Source organism: Carassius auratus, linkage group LG44F (genome assembly GCF_003368295.1).
Source record: "Carassius auratus strain Wakin linkage group LG44F, ASM336829v1, whole genome shotgun sequence".
Classification (NCBI taxonomy): domain Eukaryota; kingdom Metazoa; phylum Chordata; class Actinopteri; order Cypriniformes; family Cyprinidae; genus Carassius; species Carassius auratus.
The window spans coordinates 1280136-1290563 of record NC_039298.1 but is presented as its reverse complement, the minus strand read 5'-3'; the positions used below and the strand labels follow the sequence as shown (position 1 = coordinate 1290563).

General features: G+C 36.3%; 1 protein-coding gene across 1 annotated transcript; it reads right to left on the bottom strand.

Moving 5' to 3' along the window:
- Window positions 1–2921: 2921 nt before the first annotated feature.
- On the bottom strand, window positions 2922–5916 carry psmg2 (proteasome (prosome, macropain) assembly chaperone 2). The gene is made up of 7 exons (XM_026240959.1): window positions 5742–5916; window positions 5497–5668; window positions 5350–5408; window positions 4043–4161; window positions 3606–3779; window positions 3392–3512; window positions 2922–3183 (listed from the first exon to the last, which is right to left on the bottom strand). The coding sequence occupies exons 1-7, from the start codon at window positions 5796–5798 to the stop codon at window positions 3103–3105; spliced, it is 783 nt and encodes a 260-aa protein (XP_026096744.1). The 5' UTR covers window positions 5799–5916; the 3' UTR covers window positions 2922–3102.
- Window positions 5917–10428: the final 4512 nt, after the last annotated feature.

The window sequence follows — 10428 nt, the reverse complement described above, 5'->3', positions numbered from 1 at the left end:
TTTTTTTTAAGAAATTATAGAATTGTTTATTTAGCAAGGATGCTTTAAATAAGATTGATCAAAAATGATGATAAAGACATTTATAATGTTACAATTTCAGATAAATGCTGTTCTTCTGAACTTTATATTCATCAAAGAAACCTGAAAAAAAATTTGTAATAATAAATTACTTTTTTTAGCAACAAATCAAAATATAAGAACGACTGGAGTAATGATGCTAAAACTAAAGCTTTGAAATCACAGAAATAAATTACATTTTAAAATATTTCCAAATATTAAAATACATTTTTAAATGGTATAAATATTTCTAAATGTTACTGTTCTTGCAGTACTTTGGATCAAATAAATGCAGACTTGAGCAGAAGATACTTCTTTAAAAACATAAAAAATCGAACTAATCCGACTGGTAGTGTATATTACCCTATAGTTTGAAGTTAAAGATATTAATATTAGTCTGAGATAATTATTTGACAGATTTCACATTTGTTTTTATGAAGGCTGAATTTAAAAACCGATGAACATTTTTTTTTGTACTGTGTTTTTGTGTGGGTTTTTTTTTTTTATATAGTATGTTTTTAAATGAGGTTTCATAGACTTGGCAAATTAATTTTTCATAAGTTTTATATATATATATATACATACACACACACACGTATGAAACCTAGAAATTATGTAAAACATACTTCTGTGAATTGATTTTATCACGAAAAACAGGAGTGAATGTTTTTTTTTTTAAGTTGCTTCTGCTCACCAAGGCTGCATTTATCTGATCAAAAGTACATTAAACGTCATATTTTGCATAATTTAACATGTAATTTATTGCTGTGATATAAAGCTGATATTTATGCATCATTACTCCAGTCTTGAGTGTCACATGATCCTTCAGAAATCAGTATAATATGATTTGCTGCTCAAGAAATATTGGTAACGCTTTATTTTGGGGGCTATTAACTAGCGGCTTATTAGCATGCATATTACTAGAATATGAACCATTTATTAGTAGTTAAAGGGGGGGTGAAATGCTATTTCATGCATACTGAGTTTTTTACACTGTTAAAGAGTTGGATTCCCATGCTAAACATGGACACAGTTTCAAAAATGAAGTTGTACGTTTGAAGGAGTATTTTTGTTCCCAAAATACTCCTTCCGGTTTGTCACAAGTTTCAGAAAGTTTTTTTCGAGTATGGCTCTGTGTGACGTTAGATGGAGCGGAATTTCCTCATATGGGTCCTAAGGCACTTCTGCCGGAAGAGCGCGCGCTCCCGTATAGCAGAGCAATGAGAGCACAACAGACATTCACTGATCAGAGCGAGAGAGTCGCGAAAAGTCACAAAAGAAGTGTGTTTTTGGTTGCCAGGGCAAGACAACCCTGCACAGATTACCAAAGAAAAAAAAAAAACAGCATTAAGGGACCAGTGGATGGAGTTTATTTTTACAGAGCATCAACGGAGTTGTGCAAGTGTTTTTGTTTGTTCCCTGCATTTCAAAGATGCTTGTTCACAAGGCCCAGTTTGACGACGGATTTGCGTATCGTTTATTTCTTAAGGATGATGCAGTCCCAACGAAAAAGGGTCACGATCGTGTGTTGGAACCGCAGGCAGTGAGTAAAACTGCTTCAAATATCTGCCTCCTTGTTAGTGCGTCCCCTCCCATGCGGAGACCCGGGTTCGAGCCCCGCTCGAGCGAGTCGTTGCTGCTGCTGCTCTCGTTCAGTTTCAGCCTCGGGATCTGATTCTGGATCATAAATAAACGGCTGAATCTGACTGTTAGCCATTGTTTGTTTTGGATGATGGGTTTTCCCTCACGGTAATGTCACAGACGCTCTCAATGCAAAAGCCTACTGGTGCTCGTGATTCTTTAGCTCCGCCCACACGTCACGCCTCCAGCTGGTCGTGTTTTTCCGGGAAAAATCGGTACAGACTATCTTTCTCTTATGAATATAATAAAACTAAAGACTTTTTGGAGTTATGAAGGATGCAGTACTACTCTATAGGTACTCAAGATTAACAGAATATTGAGTGAAAACGAGCATTTCACCCCCCTAAGCAAGGATTAATGCCATTTTCTACCCAATACCTAAACTTAACCAACCACATACTATTAATCAGCAGCAAATTAGTCGTAACAAATAAAAAAAGTTGTGGTTAATAGTGAATAAGCGTCCCCTATTCTAAAGAGTTTTTGTTCCTTAATATTTCTTGTGGAAACCATGTTACATTTTTTAAGGATTTTTTGATGAATGGAAAGTTCAAACAGCATTTATTTAAAATAGAAAAAGTGACCGAAATAAAGTTACTACTATCACTTTTGATCAATTTAATGCATCCTTGTTGAATAGGGCTATTAAGTTAAAAAAAATATCACTAACACCAAAAGGTGTTTTTTTGAGTTAGATCCTGCCGATAAGATTTCATTTGCATCATGCTGTGCTGCGGTTTCAGGCAGCCGTGATGATGGGACATGACTTGACACTGCTAGAATGGCTTTTTTTGGTGCACCAACAAAGAAAAAACTGGCCAAACTATGCATAAGAGGCTTTAAATGTTTTCACTTTCATCCCACAAGAACGCAACACACAACTTGGCCCAGCATGTTCAGAGCTGCGTCACATTACAAGAAGCGCTGCTATGCTGGGAAATAGGTGGCAGAGAGCCAGAGACGTCCTGTCATCCACCGCTGGGTGGAGAGAGAGAGCCAGAGACGTCCTGTCATCCACCGCTGGGTGGAGAGAGAGAGAGAGAGAGAGAGAGAGAGACGTCCTGTCATCCACCACTGGGTGGAGGGAGGGAGGGAGAGAGAGAGAGAGAGACAGAGAGAGCCAGAGACGTCCTGTAATCCACCGCTGGGTGGAGAGGGAGAGAGAGGAAAACTAAACGGCATGACTAGCGTTATGGAGAAAAAAAAACACACTGGACACATGCTTTGCCAAAAATAATGCAACAGTTTATTATTTCTCTACTATTTCACTTATTTACAAGCAAAATGTGTATTCAGCGCTTCGTGCAGTTTGACCGCTCAACCATCAGTGATTTCTGTGGTTCGTGTTTAAGAGTCACACCTGCAAGATTGCATCACTAGGTATCCATATGCAAGCGTGCTGCTTCAGAAGAGAAGAGGAGGGACACCGCTGCCGAACAGCAGCCTCCACGAGGGAGGAACCCGCCACTGCACCGAACCCTGCGCCTGAGAGAAACATCATTAACAAACAGCCACAGTCAGGCCAGGCAGAAGAAACCTTCACTCATTGAGCTCTCTACAGACTCAGGTAATGTGTCTTTCCGTTTCAAAAGCTCAGTTTTCTCCGAAAGTGATTCAGGACAGCAGAAGAGTGTTTCATAACAGCTAAAATGCCAATTCATGATTCAGATTCACCACATTTCCTCACACTTACGGGTTTATCCAGCAGATGGAGCCAGTCGTTGAGATGGTTAACGAGAGCGAACGCGTCAGGGACGTTGTCTCCTTCTGAGCAGAAGATCAGCAGTACTGCCATAGAGATGCCCTCGGTGCAGCTGGACCAGACGAACAAAACAAACAAAACACCCATTGGCTGGATTCACAATTATAGATTTGACAGACTCGTTCGATTTCATGCCGGTTTTTACCAGTCCGTGTAAAGGGCTTTGGTCACTCCTCCTCCGGGAATGTAGAGCCGCTGCTCAGAGTCGGAGATCCCGGGAAACGCACTGATCCTCTCCATCTCCTTCCAGCCCAGCTCCTCCACCCTCGGAGCCTCCTCCTTCTGCAGAGACGGGGTCAGCAGGTACCGCAGAGGAGAGCTGCACAAACAAACAATCCAGGAATCAGAAACATCTGAATACTACGAATATTCAGATGATACATGACGTTCTCCATCAATCATCCACTAAGGTTTGAAAGTGGCACAATACTTTGATTTTATTTTCATTGGACACTGTGTTATGGTTGAGAAGTGTGCTACCCATTGACATTCATACAGTGTTAATGTGGCTTAATGTAGCACATATACATGGCATTGATTTCCTTTTGTATTCCATCATGTCTGTCCTCAGTGTTCGATTACCCGTGAAGCTGCTGGTCGTCTCTGTGATACGCTTGACTGCTGGACAGCAGCACACTCCTGAGGAAGCCACTGCTCTTGATCCAGGACACCATCAGCTTCCGGAATGATCTGACCTTTGTCTAAGAAGAACCGGAAACAGCAGAGTCATGTGCAACTGAAATAAAGAACTGCATTCATGGGCGAGGGAATGCTAAAGGCGGAATAGAAATAATCAAAAATAAAAGAACAATAAAAAAAAAAATTCTTTGTCGATTTTGAAATCGATTTTGTGTTCGTTGTCAGTGAAATACGGCTCTGTGCAGTAAATGCTGCTCCACCTGAACCAGGACGCAATTTTTATCTGGGAACCTTATAGGGGAACTAACGATTGGGCTTGTTTTGAAAAGCAAGTGGGCAGGATTTGTTTTGAAAACCTGGCAACCCTGATCTAAAAGCACGTGCTTGGAGATGTACTTCTAATCACAGGAGAGCCTTTACTGATGAGATGCGCATGAAAATTGCATTCGATTTTTTTGCACAGCCCTACTAAATACAGTTTTAAATAAATAATGTAAATTTGATCAAAACAAATAATTGATTAAAATAATTACAAATTGATTAACCCCTTTACTGTCTCCCATTATGTTTGAACATAGATGTGAAAGTGCACAATCCAAACTTACATTTTTATAAGTCATGAAAGAAAACAATTTAGTAAAATGATATTGATGTACCATGTTCAAGGTAATGCAATGTCTGGTTTTAAAATGGGTTTCAAAGGATGAATTTTGAGATTTTAAATTTCCAACTGATCTATAATTTCTAATGATTTCTAAAGTATGATAGAGAAAAATGCAACGAAAACTACTTTTTTTTGACAGAGGTCAGACCTCCTGTTATGATGAAGATTTTTCCGGTGCACTGTTGTCATAAATTAATTATTACTTTTCCTACATCATTTTTTAACAAAAAGTATCGGAAAAACAAATATCCATTTAGTAGTCTTAGACCTTTCCAATGATATATGGTTAGTCATGATTCGATTAGGATTTAATTGTATTAGTAAATTAGTATAGTGTGTAATACTTTACACATGCTTATAATATTAATCTTCCACAATATTAATAGGGTCTTTATTCATGAAAATATACAGCTGCCTTTTAAAATTTTAGGATGGAGGCACATGCACTATAGGATGATCACATCTGAGAGTTCAAGGCATCAGAAGAGTTGAAAACCCCTTTCTAAGATATCAAAACATCCATCGACCACTAAACTGTATGCTCTCTATCAAGTCTACACTTGTTGTATTCATGCACATCTCTCACCTGGATAATGGGTGTCCTTATCTGCAGTACAGCAAGTTTCGAGTCACTGTGAGAGTACACTGCACACAAACACACACACACACACACCATCATCATCAGCGCACACATGAGAGGCTCGTCTCGTCCTGACGGGGTTTCTCCTCTTACCCTCGGCGCAGGTGCTGAGCTGGACGGCCTCCTCGGCGGATGAGGCGTACGGGTTGTTTCCAGCCATGGGGATGAGGCAGTCCGTGTGGAAGTGTCCCACTCGGGCCATGTTCAGTGTGGAGATGATGAGGTCCACGGCCAGCTGCCCCACATTCCCGACGGACACCGCGGGCTGAGCACGAGACGAACAATCTGTGTCACCGTGATGATGCTTAAATACTAACAGCGACGAACATTTCACTTACCATTATCAGAGTGAAGCCTTTAAAAGAAGGAACAACGTCCCCCGACGCGATGAACATTCTAAGGACGGTTTATGACTGGTTTCCGAAGTAAACGTAGATGAATTGCAGTGGATCTGTTGTGATTTTTACTTTCAATTTCCTGCGCTGTGGAAGAAGGACCTGACAGTGATGCGTCACGCCGGGACAGCCCAATGCCTGAGCGAAAAGAGTCAGAACCACTGACGAAATTCATCCGTTTTTAGAAGAAAAAGTAGAAAATAGGTAGAACATTTAAAGATAACATGATCTTTATCAAACCTTAAGTGACCTTAATTTTTCCGTTACAAGTAGTAAGTTATTGACAGGTTTCAAAATAAAAGTCTTTTCTCTGGCAAATATTACAGTAAAAGAATTAATATAACCACGTTTTAAGATGATAATAATAGGCGCTCGCGGTACTTTGATGTCATACTGTGATCATTCTGTGCAGCGCTGCTTCAAGTCGCACGCGCCTAATAATAAATTAACTAATTATTACATTATTTAAAATAATAATATTAATATACCATTACATTTTTTTTTTCGCTTTGAGATTTTCTTTTCAAATAAAAACAGTTAGGCTTTTGCTAAAATAAAAATATCCTATTTTGGTATAATAACCTTTGCTAAAACTAACCCCAAAAAAAAAAAAATATATATATATATATATATATATATATATATATATATATATATATATATATATATATATGTATGTATGTATGTATGTATGTATAATAAAAATAAATAAATAAATAAATAAAAAGATTTTCATAAGAAGCTCACTGCTCAAGCTCAGTTAAGTGATTAGATGAATGACCAGAAGATGGCGATAAACTATTACAGAAATGAGCGAAGACGATTCATTTGCTTCCCTTATTGGTATTTTGAGTGTGTTGAATCATGAGGTTTTTTTTGTTTTGTTTTTGTTTTTTTGCTTTTTTTAGTATCATTATATTATATTATATATTTTAAATTAGTTTTTATTTTTATTTTTAGGCCTAGATATGTGTTTTATCCAAATTTATTTCAGTTTAAGTTTTAGTTATTTCAGTTGCAGACTACATGAAGTTCAAACCAAAAAAGAGAAATATTGTTTTGGCAGCTAGCTGAAATTTTAGTACAGACCAAAAGTTTGGAAACATTACTATTTTTGATGTTTTTGAAAGAAGTTTCTTCTGCTCATCAAGCCTGCATTTATTTGATCAAGAAAACTAAAAAAATTTAATATTGTGAAAATTTATTACAATTTAAAATAATTGTTTTTAAATGTATTATACTTTAAATTATCATTTATTTCTGTGATGCAAAGCTGAATTTTTAGGATCATTATCACATGATCCTTTAGAAATTATTCTAATATGATGATTCATTATCAAAGTTGGAAACAGTTCTGCTGCTTAATATTGTTTCAGAACATGTGATACTTTTTTAGGATACCTTGATGTATAAAAAGTAAAAAAAAAAAAAAAAAAAAAAAAAAAAAATGTTTTTAAAATCTAAATATTTTGTAATAACAATATACACTACTGGTCAGTAATTTGGGGTCAGTAGTTTTTTCTTTCTTTCTTATTTTTAAATAAAATCAATACTTTTATTCAGCAAGGATGTGTTAAATTGATAAAAAGTGATAGTAAAGAAAATATATTATTAGATTTTTATTTTTTTTATTTTGAATAAATACAGTTCTTTTTAACCTTTTATTGGTCAAATATATTAGCCAGCAGAATGTTTCCAACACTCATAATAAATCAGAATATTAGAATGATTTCTAAATGATCATGTAATAGACTGGATGTTACATGTGACACTGAAGGCCGGAGTAATGACGCTGAAAATTCAGCTTTGCATCACAGGAATAAATTATTTTTTTAAAGTATATTCAAATAGAAAACTATTATTTTAAGTTGTAATAATATTTCACAATATAACTGTTTTTTCTTTATTTTTGATCAAATAAATGCAAGCTTGATGAGCAGAAGAAACTTCTTTCAAAAAACATTAAAAATAGTAATGTTTCCAAACTTTTGGTCTGTACTTTATATATATATATATATATATATATATATATATATATATATATATATATATATATATATTCTTGTGCATTTGCATTCAGAGCCTACTTCTTTCCTAGAGAGAGAGAGAGAGAGAGAGAGAGAGAGTTTGCCTGAAGAAGGATCAAAGGGACTTCAGCAGCCAGACTTCACCTGTGTGCTATCTATAGAGCATTAGATAATGACCTGACTTCAGAAGTATAAAACCCTTCTGTTCACATGCGTCTGCACTGTGATGCTGCATTTGATTATTTCATCACATCAAAGTCATGATGTATGAACACAATAATTCATCCAGTGTTTAGAGACTACATACACACTTCCAAATCATTTCAGCTTTAATACGTCAGAAATGTAAATGTAAATACATTTTTCATTCATACAGTGAAATATTATCATATGTGCATGATGTGTTGTGAGATCCAGATATGGAAAACGTAAAGAAATTATGACATTTACAATGTACTCATCTGAAATGCTATGTAAATATCCAAATAACCAAATATATTTTTGAATAAGTGTGGAATACAACCAAAGAAACACTTGACATTAACTTGCAGGTACAGCAGGATGAAATTGAAGTTATTTGTTGATTTTTTAATAGGTTTCCTTCAACTTACATCATGTAATAATTGCATATTGTTGGACATATGCAGTTCATGGTGATATTAATACATTTGAATGTTTCATATTAAATTTTTTTGCTTACTTTAACAGTTTTGTATTGGGACACCACTGGTCTGATGTAATATCAGGCTCCTGTGATCCACTGCTCTATAACACTAACATAAAGAGTTTCTCATTCATCTCAGTGGAAGTATTTTGGTTGGTGTGTATCCTGTTCCACATACTGGTTTTCTTGAGTCAGTAATCACATAAATTCAGTGTGACTGGTGAAAACCGTTCTTCTGTATGACCTTCAATGGAGAAACAGTTCAACATGCTTTTTTTGTTTCAAATACATTTGTCATTATTTCTCTTCCATACAAATCAAATCCATATCAATTTACTTTATAAAAGTGAACGCTCATTTATGCCTTCCTAAAACACCTTGTTTAAACATGCCCCCACAAATCTACATCACTGTGTGCGAAGATTTGCATAGCACCACCCAAATGTAGACGCATCGAAAGAAGGCATGAAGGCCCTTGTACACAGAGTCTAAAATTTTCTCAAGTTAAAAAATAAATACATAGAAATCTCTCATTTTGTCAATTATGTTTACACATTGCCTCTAAAACTTTCATCCGTCATAAAAAAAAATTGTATCGGGTTTGATTTTCTGCATTTTTTTGCATCCATAGCCAGCATTTTGAGAGGTGTTTTGACAGTTCAGAGCCACCGTACAAGCAAACGCCAAAATCCAGATTGTCGACCGACAAGTTTATTCACTTCTTCTCGCTGCACAAAGCACAGTGTAACTGCTTTATAAATTGGGTGGTCTTCTTTTTAATATGTGGCTCCGGAATTGTTAGCTAACTATCAAACTGAGCAACTGAAAACCTGAAGTGAACTTTGAAAAATCACTTTAATCTGTATTACAAGTTATTATGTTTTGATTATGGATATTTTTCTTACAAAATTGCATCAATTCACTACAGGAGGCCCCCTGGAGCCGTGTGAGAAATGTTTTATGGATGGGCGCTTTTTATTTAACTTCTTTTGGACGGAAGCAATCCATCATCCGCTGACTGCAATGATACAGCTTGAAAGATCAACGACAATTTTTTTATAAAACTCAGACTCGATTCGTCTTAAAGAAGGAAGTCATATGCACCTAGGTTCCCTCGGGGGTGAGTAAAATGCAGCCTAGTTTTCAATTACACTTTAAGTTTTATTTCCAGCACTGTTCAGAACAGTTCAACCCAGATATTAGAGTTTGTGCAGCGCATTTTATGGAGGACTGTTTCCTGAACCTGCACGGTACATTTCCATCACACGCTTGAGGTGTTCAGCCAATCACAACGCACTGGGTCGCTGGCCAATCAGAGCACACCTCGCTTTTCAGAACGATGAGCTTTGTAAAGATCAACATGTTTCGGAAAGGCGAGGCATAGAGGAGAAACAATAATGTATAGTATATGGAAAATAATGTTTCTTTTTTTTCAAGCTTAACCTGTGTAAACACATTACATTACACCAAATACACAAAATAATTTTGGCAACATCATGTGACCCCTTTAATATTCACATTCAATACATTTAAGAGTTCTAACAATTAAGTTACTATTCTAAATGCTCCACCTGTCTGCACACACACACACACACACACGCATGCACACAGGTCACTCAAGCTAATCCTGCACACTAGTGTTTTTGTTAGTTTTTTGGCAGCTTCTCGCTCTCTCTGGCTATCATCTTAGATCTCAGCGTGCAGCAGCAGTTGACCTTCGCCTGTAAGGCATCGCTCTTTTTACTGAATCACCTTATTTTTGCATTCATCTCAAAAGTGTGATCATGAACAGAACAGGCATTAGAGATGAGGTTAGGTATGGCTTCATTTAGGGTGCATTATAGTCCACAACTGTTTCAGTGGTCTTGGTTCTAGAATTATTTTTTAAGTATTCAGGAATTGTGCTGTTAAACATGATTTAAAAAAAGAAATAAGTTTA

Excerpts from the sequence above, each read along its gene's own strand:
- psmg2 (XM_026240959.1), bottom strand. The coding sequence starts at position 5,798 with ATGTTCATCGCGTCGGGGGACGTTGTTCCTTCTTTTAAAGGCTTCACT. Across the intron at positions 4,162-5,349 it reads TAAGGACACCCATTATCCAG|ACAAAGGTCAGATCATTCCG; the intron begins GTGAGAGATGTG and ends GGTTCTTCTTAG. Across the intron at positions 3,513-3,605 it reads AAAGCCCTTTACACGGACTG|CTGCACCGAGGGCATCTCTA; the intron begins GTAAAAACCGGC and ends CGTCTGGTCCAG.